This window comes from Narcine bancroftii, chromosome 4, assembly GCF_036971445.1.
Source record: "Narcine bancroftii isolate sNarBan1 chromosome 4, sNarBan1.hap1, whole genome shotgun sequence".
NCBI classification, from domain to species: Eukaryota; Metazoa; Chordata; class Chondrichthyes; order Torpediniformes; family Narcinidae; genus Narcine; species Narcine bancroftii.
Genome location: NC_091472.1, coordinates 69,837,536 through 69,858,067, shown reverse-complemented (window position 1 = coordinate 69,858,067; position 20,532 = coordinate 69,837,536). Strand labels below are relative to the sequence as shown.

The 20,532-nt window shown below is 37.3% G+C and overlaps 2 protein-coding genes across 16 annotated transcripts in view; one reads left to right on the top strand and one right to left on the bottom strand.

The window, feature by feature from the left end:
* Positions 1 to 13,879, bottom strand: part of sanbr (SANT and BTB domain regulator of CSR) — a 148,699-nt gene extending 134,820 nt beyond the window's left edge. Inside the window, exons 1-4 of one of the 11 annotated variants that reach the window (XM_069931525.1) lie at positions 13,493 to 13,879; positions 8,009 to 8,169; positions 5,343 to 5,523; positions 1,092 to 1,182 (exon numbers count right to left, since the gene is read on the bottom strand). In XM_069931525.1, the coding sequence (XP_069787626.1) occupies positions 1,092 to 1,182; positions 5,343 to 5,523; positions 8,009 to 8,169; positions 13,493 to 13,604 (545 nt within the window). In that variant the 5' untranslated portion in view covers positions 13,605 to 13,879. Of the gene's footprint in view, positions 1 to 1,091; positions 1,183 to 5,342; positions 5,524 to 8,008; positions 8,175 to 13,269 lie in introns of all 11 variants that reach the window. The other 10 variants (XM_069931524.1, XM_069931523.1, XM_069931518.1 and 7 more) reach the window with 10 other exon arrangements.
* Positions 13,880 to 13,958: 79 nt separating this feature from the next.
* pus10 (pseudouridine synthase 10) overlaps positions 13,959 to 20,532 on the top strand; it is a 103,133-nt gene continuing 96,559 nt past the window's right edge. For 4 of the 5 annotated variants that reach the window (XM_069931531.1, XM_069931536.1, XM_069931534.1 and 1 more), the window contains exon 1: positions 13,960 to 14,129. The gene's annotated coding sequence lies outside the window, so the exon portion shown is untranslated. Of the gene's footprint in view, positions 14,130 to 20,532 lie in introns of all 5 variants that reach the window. The other variant, XM_069931533.1, reaches the window with a different exon arrangement.

The window sequence follows — 20,532 nt, the reverse complement described above, 5'->3', positions numbered from 1 at the left end:
TGAACTCCAAAATAAATCTGGACTCTGCAAATCATCTGGCTATCACCTTAAATATTAGCTCTCTCACACTCAACTATTAAATACATAACCTTTAGTGAAGTCCCTCCACCATGTCTCTAGCACTACTGTAGCCTTAAAGAATATATGAGTCACTTTTTAGTGTCTGCCAGACAATATGCCATCTTCACAGCTCTTGGCATTAATTGCTTAACATTTCCCTACACTTAAAAGTTCTCAAAAACTGTGACATGTTTCATTTCTTATATCTAATGCACCTCACTAAGTTCTCAGTAATAACAAATTTCTCTGCAAGAAATGCTAGATAAATGCTGGTTATTTAAAGTACAGTACAACTCCGATTATACAAAATCAGATTACCCAAAATCCTCAGTTTTCCAAAATATTTTTGGACCTGTAAGTGACGTCTGTTTGGCTCCAAAAAAATTTCTGGATAATTGAAAATTTCAGAAAAATCAGAAATCCTCATCTATCTTAAAAATTTCAAAGCTGAAATGACATCATTTCACCTCTAAAAAATTTCAGATAAATGAGGATATCTGAAACAATCAGAAATCCTCAGTTATCCAAAACTTTTGCAGAGCCAAACTGACATCACAGGTTGAAAAATGTTTGGAATTTTGGAAAAACCTCTCAGTAGAATTTTTTGGTGTTGGATTTATCTTATTTTGTTCAGGTTGTTTTTTGGTGAGAATTAAACATTATGTCAAGCTTAATGTTGTTTGTTGTTGTTTAAAACACTGTTACAAGTGATTTATTGTTGCTACTTGGATCTTTTTTACAAAATGACCAGTTATCCCAAAATATCGTTTACCTAAAATAGGCCCAGACCCAATAATAATCGGTATATGGTTAAATTTAAAGAACTAAATCTTAAATTCTGATTATCCCAATCACGAGGATTTCAAAAAGACATTTAATTTTTCACACATTTTGGAATGCATATGGGCCTAAATAATTTAATATATCCGATTATGCACATTTCTGCTGCTTTTTTAAAAAAAAATCTCTACCTCTAAACTGGACCAAATTATTTTCCTACAGAGAAGTGCATACACCCTACTTTTACCTACCCTTGGCTTTCATCCAGTTTATCTTCATCTTTATCCGTTGAACCATTTTCTTTTAGTGTGCAATTTCTTCCTGAAGATAAACCAGTTTGCACTTGAATAGATAAGAATATTGAAAGTACAAAGTAGGCATGATGAAGCAAAGCTTATTGCATCAAATTTAAAAAAAACATGATTCAACAAACAAATTTCTATAATAAATTAAAATAATATTTAAGAATCAATAATCTAATGAATTTCCATCTGGTCAATAAATCATTATTATCTCTATACTCAACCTGCACAAAATAAAAAATTTGAAAAAAAAATATAGGGTGGAAAGGTAGTATATAAAATAAAAATCTTAAAATTCTGAGCTCCGGTAAGAAACAAGGAAAGAATCACCCTTCCCCCAGTTGTGAAATTAATAAGATTGAACTACAATATCTAGGCCATTAGGTAGCTAGTTCTTTAATTCCTAAAGACAATGCTAGAGAAAGTGGATATAAAGTTATCTTAGTACAGTCATAGAGTTACAAGTCTACAAAATGAAAGTATTCAATAAGGTTCTACTTATTTGTGAAAACTGTGCTTTCACACATATAATACGTGCATTATATGTGTTTTTTTAAACAAACCAGGTACTTCCCGTGCATTACATGCATACGTGTGCTATACAAGAATATTTTCACATGTTGAAACAACACACACAATTTATAGCAGGCATGGAAAAGTCACACCAGCAATTTATAGCGAGCTTGGGAATTGGGTACATATAAAATGGCAAAATTCAAAAGTTTGATCTCTTTGGCCTGAGTGCCATAGTATTCCGAGAAACAGAATATTTTGGCTAGGGCACTGCACCTTATCAATGTTAATTAGCCAGGTCTGTCCTCTGAAGGAATAGATTAACATATCAAGTACCCTGTCCGTACAGCCATTCCTGGCCGTCAGACCCACCCCCACTCTCCCCGGCATCACTAACGTCTAGGTTGACACATGCTAGCAACTCTCCACCCGCCCCCGGCTGCGTCACTAGCGTGCGTCAGAAGTATCTAGTGACACAATAAAAAGACTGTTCACATCGGAGGGGTGGATGGTGTTAACAACAGGTAGGTCCCAGCTAGCATCCTTCCCCCCTTGCTGAATGAGCTCCCTTCCAACACACTAATGCCCCCCTCTAACATACGTTCTGGCACCAACCCTGATAACTCTGAAGCCTATCTTCAATCTATTTAATTGATTCCTTTCTAAACCTTGATAATATGTTGCAGGAGGATATCAGATTGACACCTCTGGGGCAAGTTGAATGGCGTAAATCGCGAGAGATTAACTGTGGCAAATAGTGGGACTACAGAATGTGTTTTGTCTCATGCCCCAAATAAATGCAAATTGCTCGTGAGTCGGAATGTAGAATACTACACTCATGTCGTATATGCGTGTGCGTAATACAAAAATACTTTTTCTCAATTTATGAGTTTCTGTGCATTATATGTGCATGCACATGTTATATGCGTGAAAATATTGTAGATATCAGCATAGTTTAAAGGATTTTTTTTTAATGTGGTATAGTTATTGCTGGCAAAGTCAGCAGGCTATTGCCTATCCCTGTTGACCCTTCAATGGGTCATTTATATAGGCAGTTGAAAGTCAGTAGGTCAGGGTGGATAAATATGACAGATTTATTTCCTTGAAAGAGCTTAATCAAATCAATGGATTTTTAACAATCATAGGTCCTTCAGCCCTCAATGATATACTTACCTATACAAACTTATTTCCTGATCAAGCTAACCATGCCCTCCCTTGCAGCCATACCCCTTCATTTTTTTTTTTACATCCATGTGCCTATCCAAGGAACTTTTAATTGTCACTATTGTATCAACCTCTACCATATCACCCTAGCAGGGCATTCCAGTTACCCACCACTCTGTGTCAAAAGAACCTCCTCTAACATCTCCCTCAAACTATCCTCCACTCACTTTAAACAAATATCCTCTGGAATTGGTCACTGCTGCTCTGGGAAAAGGATATTGGTTGTCCACTCTATCTATGCCTCTCATAATCTTATACAATTCTATTAAGTCGCTGTTAAGTGACTATCCCTCAATCTTTCAACAAGACGGGCAGCATCCTAGCAAGTTTCCTTTGCATCCTTTCTAAAGCTTCCCATATCCATCCTATGATGAGGCAACCAGCCTAAACTAAATACTCCAAGTGTGGACCACCCAGTGTCGTTACAGAGCTGCAATATTACCTTGTAGTTCAAACTCAATCTCCCAGCAAACCATTATGCCTTCTTAACCACCTTATCAATTTTTGTGGCAACTTTTAGGGATTTATGGACTTGGACTCCAAGATGCTTCTCTCCTCCAAACTGCTAAGAATCCTGCCAGTAATTTTATTCTCTGAAATCTTCCAAAATGTATCACTCATACTTTTCTGGATTGAATTCCATTGTCATTTCTCTACATCCTGTCCATGTTCCATTGTAACTAATAACAATCTTCCACAGTAGCATGGTTTTATAACTCCAACCTTTGTGTCAGCTGCAAATTTATTAACCTATCCCTCCACCTCATCATCCAAGTCATTTATATTTTAAAAAAATCACAAAGAGCACTTGTCACTGGTCTCCTCCAGACAGAATAAGCTCCATCCATGTACAACAGTGGTTTTTAAACTGCCCCCATAAACTCACATTCCACCTTAAGCAATCCCTATGCCATAAGCACTCTATCAGCAAGGAATTGTTTAAGGTGGAATGTGAGTGGAAAGAAAAGTCTGAACACCTAATTCACTCATTATGTGCATGGTTTCAAAACTTCAAAGGAAATGGCCCAATGACAATTTTTCTCAAGCAAAATATTTCAAAAACAATTTGATCTAAAGCAGTGGCTCTCAACCTTCCATTCCCACTCATATACCACCTTAAGCAATTCCTTATTAATCACAGAGCACTTATGGCATTGGGATTGCTTGAGGTGGAATCTGAGTTTAGGGGGGGGTAATTTGAAAACCACTGATCTACAACCACCCTCTGCCTACTGTGGACAAGCCAATTCAAATCCACACAGTAAACGTTCCATGAATCCCATGCCTGACTTTCTGAATGATCATACCATGGGGGACCCATGGCAAACACCTCCTAAAATCCACATAATCAACACAGGCACACCTCAAGGATGCATGCTTAGCCCACTGCTCTATTCTCTCTACACCCACGATTATGTGGCCAGGCACAAATCAAATGTCATCTAGAAATTTGCCAATGATACCAGCATTTGCTGTTGTTGGCGGAATCACAGATTGCCAAGAGGAAGCATAGAGGAGTGAGAAAGATCAGCTGGTTGAGTCGTGTCACAACAACAACCTTGCACTCAACATCAGTAAAACAAAGGATTTGATTGTCAACTTCAGGAAGAGGAAGCCAGGAGAACACAAATCATCAAGGACTCAGCAGTGGAGAGGGCAAGAACCTTCAGATTCCTGGGTGTCAACATCTCTGAAGACCTATCCTTGGATCATCATGTTGATACAATTATGAAGAAGGCATGCCAGTGGCCATTGTTACATCTTGTTTGGAATTTGAAATGTCACCATTATTGCACTCTTCTGACTGGTTGAATCACTGTCAAATATGGTGTAATTGAGCAGCATGGGCTTGTGGGCCGAAATGGCCTGCTACCGTGTTGTATATCCACATTTTAAAACTTTTTATATTAATTTTTGTACCTTGTTCAGAATCATAATTCTTCCACAAAACAACAAAATTCACAACACATATTTATGACAATAAACCTGATTCTGATCTCCATCAATTCCACTGCCTGACCTTCAGTTTCTGTCATCTTCTCAAAGAACTCAATTAGGTCCACAAAGCACGCCCTGTCTCTCACAGAGCAATGTTGACTATCCCTAATAATATTCTGCTTCTCCATGCTCACAAATCCAATCTTTAGGAATCACCACCAACAGAAAAAGACTGTTAAGATAATTATTTCAAAGAATAAACATAGACAAATGGCTAATCGGCCTCATTCTGTGCTCTATTTGAATTTAAATGGTTTTCTGGCAAACCACAAACAACTAGAAAGATGAATATTCCTGATGTTCAGCAAAATAATAAATAAAAATGAATGCATACTCTATGATATCCAAATAAATATTCTAAATGAGTTTATCCCGTTCAAAGTTTTTATTTAAACTAATAAAAAATATCAGTTAATGAAAAATATACCTTGAAATATCATTAAACACCTTGCAGACATCACCCACCTGACACAGAAGTGCTATTGTGCACTACAGATAACCTAGATTTTTCATCATCTTCATTGTCCAAGAATGATGATTTAATATACGTGGCCAATGACTTAGATGGACTCCCTTCACACTTGTTTTCACCACAAATATGGGGCATGATTCCATTGCTTCTTAGTTCTTCAAATCTCTTGGCACACTGTAAATAATTTAAAGCTAGGTTTTAATCACAAGTTGTAACCATTTTGGTGCATTCCCAGTTGCAGATCAATTCCTACCAAGCTGTTTGAGGGTTTTAATATAGATCAATGCCCAACCATTTTGAATAAATACTTACTCTTCACATTAGCAAGAATTAATTTGTGCGTGTTCATCCTCTCTACAATTCCATTTAAAAAAAAATCTTTCCTCCAATTACCTAAACTGTTCTTAACAATTGATGTGGTCTTGATTAAACAACTTACTTCATCAGTGCATATATAGCATCACAAGTGTGTCAAAAGACAATTTGCCCTGCTCTCCTTCCCACATCTCCCATTATGAGTGTCTTCCAGTTCCAAATCTCTCAACCTTTGAAAACTGTCATATTAATCCCATCATTTAATCATTTAAAACATGTTCTTAATGAAACTATGAATATTCTCATTTTTCTCTTTTTTTCCACTAATATATATATATTTTTTTTTAAATCTTGTACTTACGCAATTGCTTTTATAATGATTTTTGCACTTGTTCTGCACCACACTGCTGCCTACATCCTCCAACTATTTCCTCTCTAAAATTTATTACAATCAGTTTGTTAGAATTAATTCAGGTGTTCTCTTCCCTAATACAAAATTTTATCTGTGTTGGGTACCCTCAACAATTTCCATTTAATTTCTATACAATCATTATCAGCCCATCAAAGACCTGCCTCATATTCAGCAATATATTTTTGGCTGTCCTTTTTGAATGGCACATATTTAAAATTAATCCTGTAATCTCCGTTTTAATGACTTATCTGAACTAATAATTAAACATTTTAAGTAAATTTTCTGAAAAATCTCAACACTTTAAGAATTCTATTTCCTTTTAAAGATTCAATTTTTTTTTATTGTCATGTAATAAAACAGATGTAATATTACCCAAAATTGTAATTAGTCTGCAGTAAGGCAGTCAAAGATTCACCATCAGCAGAAATTGCACTGCACGCTTTCATTAATGAGAAGCAAGCTAATCAAACATCTGGTTATTAAAATCTTTCAGCACATTTATTCATATTTAATTACCAGTACCTGAAAATTGCTTCTTCCATTATTTTGCCCCTATAACTTATCTTTGATCTCCAAGAAATAGATTCAGAATTACTGTATACATCATTTCCCCTTTACAGAAATAGATAAATTCCTTTTCACCAATAAGACTTCCTACCTTTAAAAGCATTAAGAACTGAAATTTGCTTTTACAATACTGTGTGACTGGTTTGCAATGCAATTTTTAAAACAGGAAAACAGTGACAAATGACATTTTAGCCAAGAATTTCCTAACCATGAGCATCAGACCTTGCTAAACCTTTCCCTAGATTCTTCAAAGGTATGGTCAAGTTGATATCTTTTATTTGGTTGATAAAGAATGTAAATTCACAAACCATTTTTTCCCCTACAAAAGTGTCCTTCTGGATCTATGATATCTCCAATGATCTTGGTACTGATTATACCCACAGAAGACTCCAGTTTTCCAAAATTAATTAAAATACATTCCTGAAATTATTTTCCAACTATTTATAGAATGGTTGTAATGGTAAGATATGTCACATCCCATACAATATTCAAAGTACATTTAATTTTAAAGTGAGCATTGAGCATGCAGCAGGTTTCAATGACCTGTAGAAGAACAAAGGCGATGGGGCAACCAGGTTATTCTTCATTAAAACATTGAAAAGCAAAAATTCCATAAAATCCAATCACTTCACATAACAAATGTACCCAGGATTTACACTGTTAATGTAAGACAAGTTAAATAAAATAACATCTAATCTTCTGAATAACGTATTTAAAATCAATATCAGAGTCTTTTCAAAACGATTCCACCAGATTCAATTGTTAAAAAAATTTATCTGCAGTGCTTTTTTGGTAAAAAGTCATTTCTCAGAGCATTATGAGTTACTGAAACTTAGCAGTTCAAATATTTTTCATCCTACAATAGTAACGTTGTTTAAAATAAACAGTCACAATAATCATCAATGCAAATACTTTATAGAGCTACTGGTAAAGTTAGAAAAACCAACTCATTCAAAGCTGATGCAGTTTAATCACCTTAAAGAGGCTTTGAGGAAATTGAATGGGTCTCAAACAAATGAACAATTTTTGGCTAAAATAAATCATTAAAAATAGAATATGTTAATAAACTTTGTTATTTAGTTATTATAAAGATATTTAATAAATCAGAACTATTTATAGGTAAATCAATTTAATTTAAAATTCATTACTTTTAAAATGTAATCATTATAATGAACAAACATTTTGCCATTCCTGATGTGCTAATATTCCTGTGGAACCAATCCAACAGACTAACAGCCTTCGAGCTCAACAAGGAATGCTCCAACAATAAAATGGTTTACTGATTAATGCAACATTATTCAACTGGAAAAATAGAAAAGAGAATTGTGTTGCAACCTCAAAAGGCAAAACAGTAACTTACAATACCTGCTTAGCTGTGACTCCTGGTATGAGTCTAGCTACTCTTTCCCAGTTGATAGGCTGGGCTACTCCTAACATAGAGCGGAGAATCATATCCAGCACCAATCCTTGCTTCTCATAAAGAAATGGGGCATTTATTGAACATGCGTGACTCATCTTGTTTTCTACTAAACTGAGAAAAAGTAACAATTTAGTTAAAAATATTTCCGTACTCCAAGTAGCATCATGAGTTATTGAAGACAGATGCAGGTAAGCCCTTTGGGATTGCGCTTTTAATTAATTTAGCATACATGTGGAAACGATTGAAAGAACCTCACTGGGTTCTGCAAGAATGAAAACTTATTTCAGTGGGTTTAATTATATGTATTTATAGATTATTCATAACATTCTAAACATACATGAGAGGAACAAAAAGTTTGAAAATATAATGGCAAGACACTAGACATGTCATAAGGGAACAATTAATCTCAAAAGAATCAGAATCAGGTTTATTGTCACAAACATGACATGAAAAATAATCAAATTCTGTCACTGAAGGTGGCTGGGAAATTTAAATTCAAATAATTAAATTTGGAAATTAAAAAAAGCATCAGTAATAATGACAACTTTCTGGGAAGGAGATCCGATATCCTTACTCAGCTGGCCTAGAATACATTTCCAAATCCACAGCAATGTAACCCAGCCTCCAAAATGATCTAGCGTGCCATTTAGTTCAAGGAGTATTTAAGGATAGGGAATAAATGCTAGCATTTCCAGTGACACAACCGTTATATGAACAGATAAAACAAAATTTCTAGATCCAAGCATCTTTAACAATATCATTTGGAGAAGAAATTAAACAAAGTTGCTCAAAATAGTAAAATTCCTATCAACAAATAGAACATCTCCTTCCGAAGATGAGCTTCCCTCTGCATAAACAAGTATACAAGGAGATAACAAGTTCCTTTCTAATTAATTTGATATTGGCTAAACTTCTAAAAAAAAAGTCATGATTGAATCTCACCACAGTGCAACACAAATATACTTTCCATTGTTATGCAACATTATTTTATTTTGTTTTTATACTTGTGTTTTTTAGTGCATTCCTTGATTGAGTACTTTTAATTCATTTACTCATTCATGATAAAATCCAACTATGACATTGACATATTGACATTGCTGGCAAACAACAGCAGATCAACTCTGCTGCCAATACACAATGCACTCATGATCAGTTATAAAGCAAATATAAGATTGGTAACCTCTCTGACCATACTGCACTCTTGCAAGATTTGGATGGCAGTCCGGACAAAAATGATGAATATGCACTAGAATTTTAAACTGCAATTCAGAGTTTAAAATCCAGTTTTGGGTGATAACTTTTCAATTGTATTAAATCTGTGTCTCCAGAATAATAATTTAAATAGTGTCTAAATATTTTAACATCTTTACATCAGAAATTATCAACTCATTGTTTTACTTTTACTTTATCAACTCATTGTGTTTGGTATAAATTGGAGGAATGTAGGTATTTCAAAAGTGGTGATTACAAGGAAAGAGGGTAATAAACCAGAGAAGGATCTGAAAACAAGGATGCAAATTGTAGAATATGGCATCCTGAAATGCAGAACACATCCAGGAGTTGATGCATGAAAATCTTGGTGCAAGCTATGATGCTACCAGCAGTTTTTACAAAGAATTCATAATTAATCCACCAGCATTCTCATCTTAATGCCTTGTGCATTTTTCCATTTCAATATCTATCCACCTTTCCCCATACTTAACAATCCATCTGGAAAGCATTTCATTCTCAAAACAACTTAAAATGTTTCCTGTTCACTCTCTTGAATAACTCCAAAATTAAATAGTTGCTCCCTATTCTATTTACACAAACATAATTTTATATTATTTTTAATTTCCAGTGGAAATACCCCACACATAGAAGTTGTTTCAAAATACATTTAATAAACTACCATACAAGTAGATCAAAAGAAAAAAACAGAAGTGTATTGCATTAAAGAGATTGTAACTTGAAGCTATTAATTGGGCAATCAATAGGACCCAAGAATTTTATTTTTCTTATTGTAAACATCTGCAATACCCCAGAATTGATATTACCATCATTGTTTTTATAGATCCATATTAATTATCTGGACTTTGATACTGGAAAGACAATTCTAAAGTTTGCATATGCAGCAAATCTTGTTAGTATCATAAATAGCAACTAGGATTTGCAAGAAACTTATGTGACCAGACAAATTAATTGAGCAGATCCACTGCTGATGGGAGAACATGGCAAATTCAACATAATCAAAATATTATTTTGAGGGAGAGGAAGTGCAGGAGCAGAGGGGGTAGGAGAACAAAGTCAGATTCTTGAAGATGATACAGTTTATTGGAAGTAAAAAATGCATACAAAATATTTGAAGGGATGTTGCATAGAAAATAACAATGCTAAAACCTAACAATATATTTGCAAGGAGGTGAGTGGGACACAAATGATCAAAATTATACATGAACCTCAAGAGTTAAAATATAAGCAAAGACTATACCAATCAGGGTTACATACCTTGAAATGTAAATGCTTAATGGGGAGTTTCATTGAGGTTTCCAAAAGAAAAAGAGAAAAAAACTATTTCTGCTAAATTGGCTAAGATTCGAGGCCAATTACCTAAAAAATAGTGGCACCTTCAAAGAATAAAGATGACTGACAAGTTTATATCTAGAAGCTGCTAATGGTTTTAATCTCTTCCAAAGAAAAAGGACAGATCATTAATTTTAACTTCAAATTTGAGATTGATATGGTTTTTTTTTGCCGACCAGAAGTAATCAAGAAATGTGGAAGAAAAGGCTAGCCATAGGTAAGTCAGTTCTACCTCTGATTAGTGAGATATGGTCAAAGAAACTCATTGGTGTATTCCTGCTCCTTTGATTGCATATCACCAGTCAGACCATTTTGGGTTTAAAAAAAAACATTAAGACATTGAAAAAAGTATAGGAAAAGTTTAACAGGAATGTTCATTGATTCCTGCTTCTGTAAATAACATTGGAACAAAAAAGATTAAGAGGACACCCAGCTAGATTTTGAATGAGAGAGTACAGAAAAACATTTTCCATTGGCAGAGTCAATAAATAAAAGTCAAAAGATTTTAATAAGTCAAAAAATGTAGCTTTAGAAAGGGATGAAATGAAAATTAAAAATTCTTCTTTGGGTGGTGATGCACTAAGTCCAAAATAGTAAGAAACTTTAAAAATGTCATTGGATTTGTTTCGGATTAGAACCAATTTGCAGATTTATAATAAATTATGGTACTAGATTAGAAACAAAGAAAATCACAAAAGACAATCTGTGCCAAACTATTATTCTGCCATCCCACTGACCTGCACCCAGTCTATAGCCCTCCCTCCATACCCCTCCCGTCCATGTACTTGTCCAAATTGTTTTTGCATGTTAAAATTGAGCCTGCATTCACTTCAGTTAGCAGCTCATTCCACATCCCACCACTCTCTGTGTGAAGAAGTACTCACTCATGTTCCCCCTAAACTTTTCTCCTTTCACTCTTAATCCATGTCCTCTGGTTTGTATCTCACCCATATATTTTTTTTTTAAGTTAAACAAAAAGTCTGCAGATACAGTGATTGTAGTTAAAAATGCTGGAGAAACTCAGCAAGTCATGCAACATCCCTTCATCCATGCAGGTGTCTGAATAAAAAGGTGGGGGGAGGAAGAAGAAGGGGCAGGGAGATGAGCACTGGCAACAGGTCATAGGTGGATATGGGTGGGAGGGTGGAAGAGAAGAAAAGTTGAGAAGTGATAGAGGGAGGGGTAACTCCCTGAATAAAGAGAAATTGGGTGAGTAGCAAGAGGAAAGGAAACAGAGGAATAGGACCCCTTTGGTACATGCACCCACACCTCCACCCTCACCACCATCTCTGGGCCCCAAACTTCCAGGTGAAGCAACACTTCACTTGTGAATCTGCAGGGGTAATCCACTGTGTCCAGTGCTCCTGTTGTGAACTCCCCTACATCAGAGAGACTAGATGCAAACACGCCATCTGCTTTGTGGAGCACCTTCACTCTCACTCTGTCTGCAGCCATAACAGGGACCTCCCAGTGGCCAACCATTTCACCACATCCTCATGCACAGTCAAACCAAGACTACCTGCAAATTAGAGGAATAACACCTGACATTCTTTCCTGGCACTCTCCAACCAGATGGCATGAACATAAGATTCTCTGCTTTCCATTAGGCACCACCCCATCATTCTGCCTCCTTTCCTCCAGCACCCCACCCCTTCCTTCTCCATTCAGAGAGCCAACACCGCCCTCTATCACTTCTCAGCTCTTTTCTCTTCTGTCCTCCCACCCATTTCCACCTATGACCTGTTGCCAGTGCTCATCTCCCTGTCCCTTCTTCTTCCTCCCCCCCACCTTTTTATTCAGACACCTGCATGGATGAAGGGATGTTGCATGACTTGCTGAGTTTCTCCAGCATTTTTAACTACCATCACTGTGCTGCTCCCGTACCCCTTCTTCCCTCCTCCCCCTACCTTTTCATGCAGATGCCTCCCTGTCTTTTTGCTCAGACCCAAAATGTTCGTTATCTATCTTTGTTTCCCATCATGACCTTCTGAGTTTCTCCAGCACTTTTGTGCGTTAGAGTCTTAAAGAATTAGTACAGCAACAAATTGCACAAATATGGTTCCCTATCAAGACTTTCCGCTCCTTGGCAGCGACTCTAAATTCCGTATGGCTTTTGCGTTCTTCCCTGAATAAATTTTTAATCTTACAAATGGTCTGGTTTGACTATAGATTTAGCTTTTATAAAGCAAACGTTAATTTATACCTTCAAAACTATCAATAAAAATGTGTAAAGTTGTTATACCCCAAGTTTTGTTTAAATATTTAGTGTGCCAACTTTTAATTTACAGCATATTATTTTACTGGATTACATCATTGGACTTCACCCCTGAAATAAATGTGTGCTCTCGATGTTAGACTTTTGATCTCTCTCTCATTGAAAGTTGGGCTCTCATCTTCCAAGACCCCAAACTGTATAATCTCCTTGCAAAATCTCCACACCTCTCTTCTCTGCGTTCAGTCGAATTTCCTGTTCTCGGAAACGCCTATTCGAGGATTACGTGCGCATTATGACCCCTCTTTCAACTCGAACTTTTAACAATATGCTACAGGGAGATCTTAAAATACAAGAGCAATTACGTGCCTATGGACATTCTCGTACATATGGGCCACAAAAATAGTAAAACATTGTCATATTTACACTAACCCGAGCTATGGCCGGCAGACTGAAGGACAGCAATCTCAGAGGGGCTCACAATCTCAATTAAGCTTTAAACTGCAAGTCTGGAGCGCTGTTTCCATTGAGACTCAATAGACGGCGGCAGAAGAATGATAACGTAGAATTGAAGTTTGAACGGTACATCCCAATTCCTTCAAAACTACTTATTCAATACAGCCAGAATTTGACCAAACGACATCTTGTCCTTCACCTGAACGATAGCAACTTAAGTAGTGGCTGAAGTGAATCCAGTCACAGGATCTCTCCGGGTTTTTTTTTTGCTCGTACTGCAGTAAATACGTTGGACTGTCACCACGCCTCATACCTCTAAAGAAGCATTGCTGTTTCTTTAATAGTGTTTAAAAAGAGGCGTATCTTTCTACTATTGCTATCCACTTCCAGCCATTACCCCATGATGCCCGCACCAAGCAGAAAAACGACCATCCGATCCGACAACCTTCCCCTCCTTGCCTGACACCCCACGCAGCCAATCAACGGCACGATTCACCCGAGCAACGAAGGGGACAGGCCCAGCCGGAGCTGACTTTGTTCCAATCGGTGCGCGAGATGTGGGCGGGTCTCGTGGGCAGGCGGGCGATTGGCGGCGAAGACGGCTTGACGTGTCGCACTATTTAGCTTCCCCCCCCCCCCTCACTGCGCCGGTCCTGCGGCCCGGAGCCGCAGTGCAGCAAGGTCGGCGTCCGGGTAACTAGGCAACCACGCTTGGTTTGGGAGAGGGATTCAATGCGTAAAGAAGCTGCGATGATAAAGACATTTCGATCAATGATTCCCTAGAATCTATCTGTAGAAAGTTTTCAAGTCAGCCAGTGTGTTTCAGGAGAAAACAGGTAATCTACTTCAAAAGCCCTCGTTTTGGGGACTATTTTAACCGCACTATCCAAGTTATCAGCATCACACCCAGTTGTCCGCTCTTTGAAAATATTCCCGCATTTTAATTGTTTTTATATTTACTCTCTCATATTCACATCGGGTTTTATATTGTTAGGTTCTATGAACCTAGTTACTACACACTGAGGAAGTTTTAATCGTCGTTATAAATAAAAACAGAGCTCCCCGTCTCTTGAACTGGATCTCCACATTCTGCGCTGTTGAGAACGGGTGGCAGAACTGCGCGCATGCGCGCTCACTCGTCGACCCGGAGAGCCCTGGAGTCCGTGAACGTCAAAATCCGCATATTTGGATATCTAATTTACTTTTAATGCTGAAATACTCCAAATCTGCAACTGTGGGAAAAGAAGCTGAATTAAGGTTTCAGGTCGAAGACCCTTTGTCAGAAATGAGAGGGAGGCGGAGCTCACTAAACTGCAGGGAGGAGAGGAAGAGCACAACGGGGTGACCATGGAGATACTTTGTGGTTTTGCTCTAAGCCGTAAACAAGGTTATCTGATCAATGAGTGCATTGGAGTGATTGGAAGGTGATGATCTCGATAAAAGAATATGCTGGTTGTGGAATGCATAATAACTAATGACTGTAAAGCATTTTGGACTCTCCTTGAATTTCAAGGTTTAAGGTTCTTTTTATTGTAACATAATAATGCATTGAAAATATAATGTACATGATATACTTCAACTTCTGTTGGACATAAGGCAAACAGGATCACCATGAGATTGCCTGGCACCCCAAACAATAAGAGGAAGAGAAAAAATAGAGTAGTCAGAGGCACTGAGTGTCTTTTCATTCACCTCCAGATGAACAGATTCTCGTTCAAACGTTAGCAATCCAAGCCCAAACCTTCGATACAATAAGGAGGCCTTCAGCGGTTGAGGTCTTTGAGGAGCCATTTTTATGCACCATCTTGCTCCAGTGACTTCCTCTTGAATTCATTTTTTCTTTTCAGTCACAACCAGACTCTTCATCTCACTCTATTGACTAAGGTCCCTCAGTAATCTATTCTTGTCCTTCCAATTTATTAAATGCATAATAGCAATGTTATTTGAAAACAGCTTATCATTTACCATGTGTCTCCTGAAGATGTTCATCTCATTCACAGCAATGTTAATCTCAACTTGTCAATGGTCTTTAGTGTGTCTCGATGCCTTGTATTGGAGGAGCAGAAATTTTCTCCCAAATTATTGTTGATAAGCATTGTTTTCAGTCCCCACCACAAACTCCATTTCAGATGATCTTTCTCTAGTAACTGTCAAAGACTGAAACAGACCATACATATTTATGGGATAAATTCTTGTGCTTCTTTCCATTACCAAGACTGACTACCATAATCTAAAATGTTACTAAGTTCTTTTCTTGCTGAAAGTGTCAATTATAACTTGGCAATTTCATTGCTAACTTTGCAATTTTCTCACCCTTATGAACCTGGGTGTATTCAAAATTCTGCTGCTGGCAACCCGAGTCCTATTATCTCTGCTTGTTGATTTGTGTTGGTTCTTGGACTAATAATGCTAATGGATCCTTTCTTAAATTCAAGTTTATTATCATCTGATTGTACATATCAATTCTATGAAACAGCATCTCTCATGTGGGTGTACAAGACCATGGTACACCCACAAAAACCTACAATATACTGTACATAATAATCAGCGTCAGAGAGGTATGTTGAGTCCAAGCAATGACAGTTTATACATCTGCCTCTGAGGTATGATTGTGTTGAGTACCAAGCTGAAATCAATGAACAGCCTGGCATATGAGGCATCGTTTTTTAGGTAGATCAAGATGGAGTGGAGGGTCGAGGCCATCACCATCTGTGAACCAATTTTGACTGAAGACAAACTGGAATGGATAAAATTTTGCTGGACGATTAGCTTTGATGTACTCTATTACCAGCCTCTCAAAGCACTTTATGGTTATCAACATCAGTGCCACTGGGCAATAGTCATTTAGTACGGTTACCATCGCTTTCCTGGACACTGGATTGATGGTGTCTACCTTGGACTTCTGCAGTGAGATGTTGTAGATATCAGTTATGTCCTCTGTCAGCTAGGCAACACAGTCCTTCAGCACACAACCAGGTATATTTTGTGGACATGCTACTTTGTGTGGGTGCACCCTAGATGGGATCTTCCTCAACCCAGCTGCAGCTGTTCTTCAGGGGGAGACGAAGCTTTGTTTGATGTCACCTTATATTCTCAACAAACCTTATGTGGAAGCGTAATAGTCTGCGCTGTCAAAATAGAAAAATAAACACAAAACACATTCATTAAGTCACACTAGTGGGAATGAGTAATATTGATGTCAGGTAGACCATGTTAATATCGAATCTCATTCAAAGATCACAGTGAAATAGCACAGTATTTATATTATTTTTGACATTTCTTACAAATAGATAAGCATATCCCTTTGAATTATTTGAGAAATAATATGACAGTTCCTTGCTATCAACAAACATTGTGTCTTAAGAAATGTAAATGATTGATGTCAATCTTCACTTCACATGTACAGTCAATATTATTGAAACTTCATATCTTACAAATAGATGAAATTCTGTCTAGGAGGTCTTGTCTCAAATACACTAACATCTTTGATGCATATGCATTTAAATCAGAAGACTCTGAATTAATTGAGTTCTTAAGATTCACAAAGAAAAAGGAACTTTTGCTCAAGTTCAAAGAAGGAGACAGCTTGATACTGAGATGCAAAGTCTGTGCCTTCTGTAGTAATTTTGACAGATATTGGTCAGCCATTATCAAATCGGAATAGGTTCTGTCAGATCACTTAAGCTGATCATGCTTCTGTCAGCCTGTAACAATGTGCAGTTAGGAAGTGGCTTTGAATTGTTAGTTTACATGTTAATTTGGTAGACTGGGAGCCCCTAGTTTTTCTTAATATTTGTTGCTTCTGGATGACTCAAAAATAATTTTTTGCATTCCCTCCTTTTTATCATTCAATGATAACCACTAAAAGGACTGTGGAGAATACTTGGACAACATAAAAACAGTAAATCTACAAGAGTAGCTAGGAGCATCATAAATGTTTTTCATCCAGTGCCAAAACATTGTGCAAAGTGATAGGTGAAACAGTCAGACATTTTGCACCAATTTCTTGCAAGTCCTGTTTCTTTCTTTACCCATTTAGTTATGTTGTCAGAGCTATTTGTCCAGCAGCCTTGAGCTATAATTTTACAGTTCTCCCCACAACCAGCCCTAATAAAGTCAGGGTCTATTCAGTTCTGGATTGTCACAATACACTGACAGTTGAGACACCACCTTCTTAGCTAAATTGGTGACCCTTAGCCATTTCATTAGCCAATAGCCCAATGCTGAGTTGGCGAATCAGCTCTTTGATTGCCTTTCTCATACTGTCGAAGGGGAATAGAATCATAAAGACCTGCTCCATCTTAGAGATGCCTCTCGTTATTCTGGAACCTGGTAACCTCTGGCCAATCTGTGCATGTATAAAAGGAACCACATATCCCAATTAACAGGACCTCATCCAATCAGTAGTCATCTGTGGATATGTCATTGTATACAGTTAAAGTTTTACATTAACTTTCTCCCAGCTCTGGTATGGCTATATAACTAGGTACCATTTAATAAAAGATGTAATGTTATATCCTGCTGTCCTCCACATGATTATATCCTTACTTTCACTTGTCTATCATCTGTTCTGTCTCAAAAATCCCTTCTATCATTTTCTGTATGGGGCAGGGGTTCGGTCTTGTGGGGATACCTCCCGTTGAGTTGGTTAGAATATGGGAATAGATTCAATAGTTATAAACATTCAGCTTATCAACACAAGTAAGACATATTTTATCATGATGTCACCCAAAACTCCTCTTCAGGCCTAACAATAAAGTTATTTTTGATATTTCAAGCCTAACTGCATGCTATAGCTTTGATATTTTTAAGGACTTTCCAGGAGGAAAATTAGTTCTCTATTTACTCGTTTCGACCCAGACTGCCTCAAATGAGGACAGTCTAGGTCAAAATGGGTTTGGATTGAGCCATACTTGTATGTGTTAAGAAAACAGTGTTTCAAAATGCTTACTGCAGTGTAGATTTTCACCACTAATTTTGCTTTAACTCAGAATATTCACTTTTACACCATCCTTGTTTTAGTTAAACACATCAATTTTCCTTAAGCGGAGAATGCCTTAATCTCAATCATAAGTTAACATAGTGTTCCTGCAAACCAACAAAGGTAATGCAATCAATAAATAGTAAAACCGAAAATTAACAAGGAAGGCCTGAATATTTCCAACCGTTGAAATGCAGCAACTCAACAACAGAGACAAGATACCCGAGTAAAAAAGGCAAACAGTAAGTTTCTGGAAAGATGGGACAATGAGAAAATTAAAAGTCTAAAAACTAAACATTTATACTTTCTTGATTCCTAGACACAAATGAGAATGATTTGAGGGATATTGTTAAAATGCAGCTGAGATGCAGTCGAGTTATTGAATAATTAGCTGAAAGAGGTAGGATGTGATAGTGAAGAACTGAACTTTTCCTATACTCCTAAAGTTCTGCACAGACCCTTTCATTTTTTTTCTGTATCTGCATTTTTCACTTCATTCAGTCTGTAAATGACAGGGAATCCTGACTGGAAAGTCCCAGCAAGCAGTGGGGGGTGGGGGGATGTGAAATAAACAAACTATAGTTAATCAACAGACTAGATTTTGCCAGACATGTAACCAGAACAATCCTTCTGCCACTGAGAAACAACAATGGGAATAGAGGGATTGTGCCCCATCCTAATACTTGGTTATAGATTATGCTGGCCAGCCAAACATGTGTACAGTACCTGATGTCTTTGTTACTTGATTATGCACACAAAGATACCCACAAGTGGAGGAGACGTCTCGCAGGGATGGTGACCACAGTGAGGGGGCTCTGCAGCTGAGGGACCAGTGCATGTGGAAGTCTGCTGGCGACTAGAGGCGAGGAAGCTGTGGGCTGCTGGAGACTGCTGTGGGGAGACTGGGTTGAACTGGCTGGAGTGGTACTAGGTATCAGAATGGAGATGTGAGGAGGTGCCAAGGGTGCTGAAGGGTTCCTGACTGTGTTGGAGGTTCAGATCTGGAGCTCATGTTGCCAATGGTTTGGTCTGGACTCTGTGTGGCCTGCAGAAGCACTGGATTAGAATCTACTGACACCCAGTGATAGCAGTGGGGGGAGGGGGGGGGGAGAACTTTCTTTTGCTTCCCTCTGACTGAAAGTGTGACTGTTAGAGGCGCTTAGGCTATTCCTGCCAGTGGTGAATCTGCCTGCCAATAAATTGAATCTTGATCTTGACATTGGCAAGGAGTAAATGATAAATATATTACTGTAAAATGCTCCACTACAGACATGGTATGTTCAACTTGTCAGGAACCCTAAGGGTACTAAACCTATTCACAGTACTCTAGGTGTGGTGTAGCTGTACTCCAATCTGTTACTGAACTTCATCCTCCTTGCAATTAAAACCCAATGTGCCATTTATCTTTCTAACTATGTCTGCCTATTCACTTTTTGTAATTCCTACCTGAGAATAACCAAATCCCTCAGTATTTTGTCTTCTGCAATCTATCTCCTTTTCAGAACCACTAATCTTAATCATTTATAATGATTATTTGAATGATGGCATCTACAAACCAAATGATTTTCCTGAAAATAAAAATAATGTAATGATTTCAATCTGTTATCCTTTTCTATTTTGATTGGAATACTTATTCCTTTTAAGTGGCTTGATAATTGTGGCAGGTTTGCTAAAAAGAGCACTGAGCAACTGATTTAAACTTTCCCATGTTCTCTTGGATCCTCATATGAAGTGAAAATTGGGATCATATGCCTTCTGAACAAAAGAAAAATATTATTGAATTCTTAATTAGATCAATTGTCTAGTTTAAGTTAATTTTTTTAATATATTGTCTCAAAGAAGTCCATGTTTATTTTGGTTAAGATTTATAATTTATTCGTCATGAAATAATGCTGATAATTTATGAAGGCCAATATGCCAAAAATTCCTTTACAATCCTATCCACCTGTGACACTACTTTCAGGGAATTATGTCTCTATTCCCAGAACCCTCTGTTCTACCACACTCCTCAGTGCCCTACCATTTACCGTGTATGTCCCTTTTTTGTTTGTCCTTCCAAATTGCAACACCTTACACTTGTCTACATTAAATTCCATCTGCCATTTTTCATCACATTTTACCAGCTGGTCCAGATCCTCCTGGAAGCTTTGAAAAGTTTCTTCAGTGTCCACAACGACTACAATCTTAGTGTCATCTGCAAATTTGCTGATCCAATTTACCACATTATCATTGATATAGATACAAACAACAATGATTAC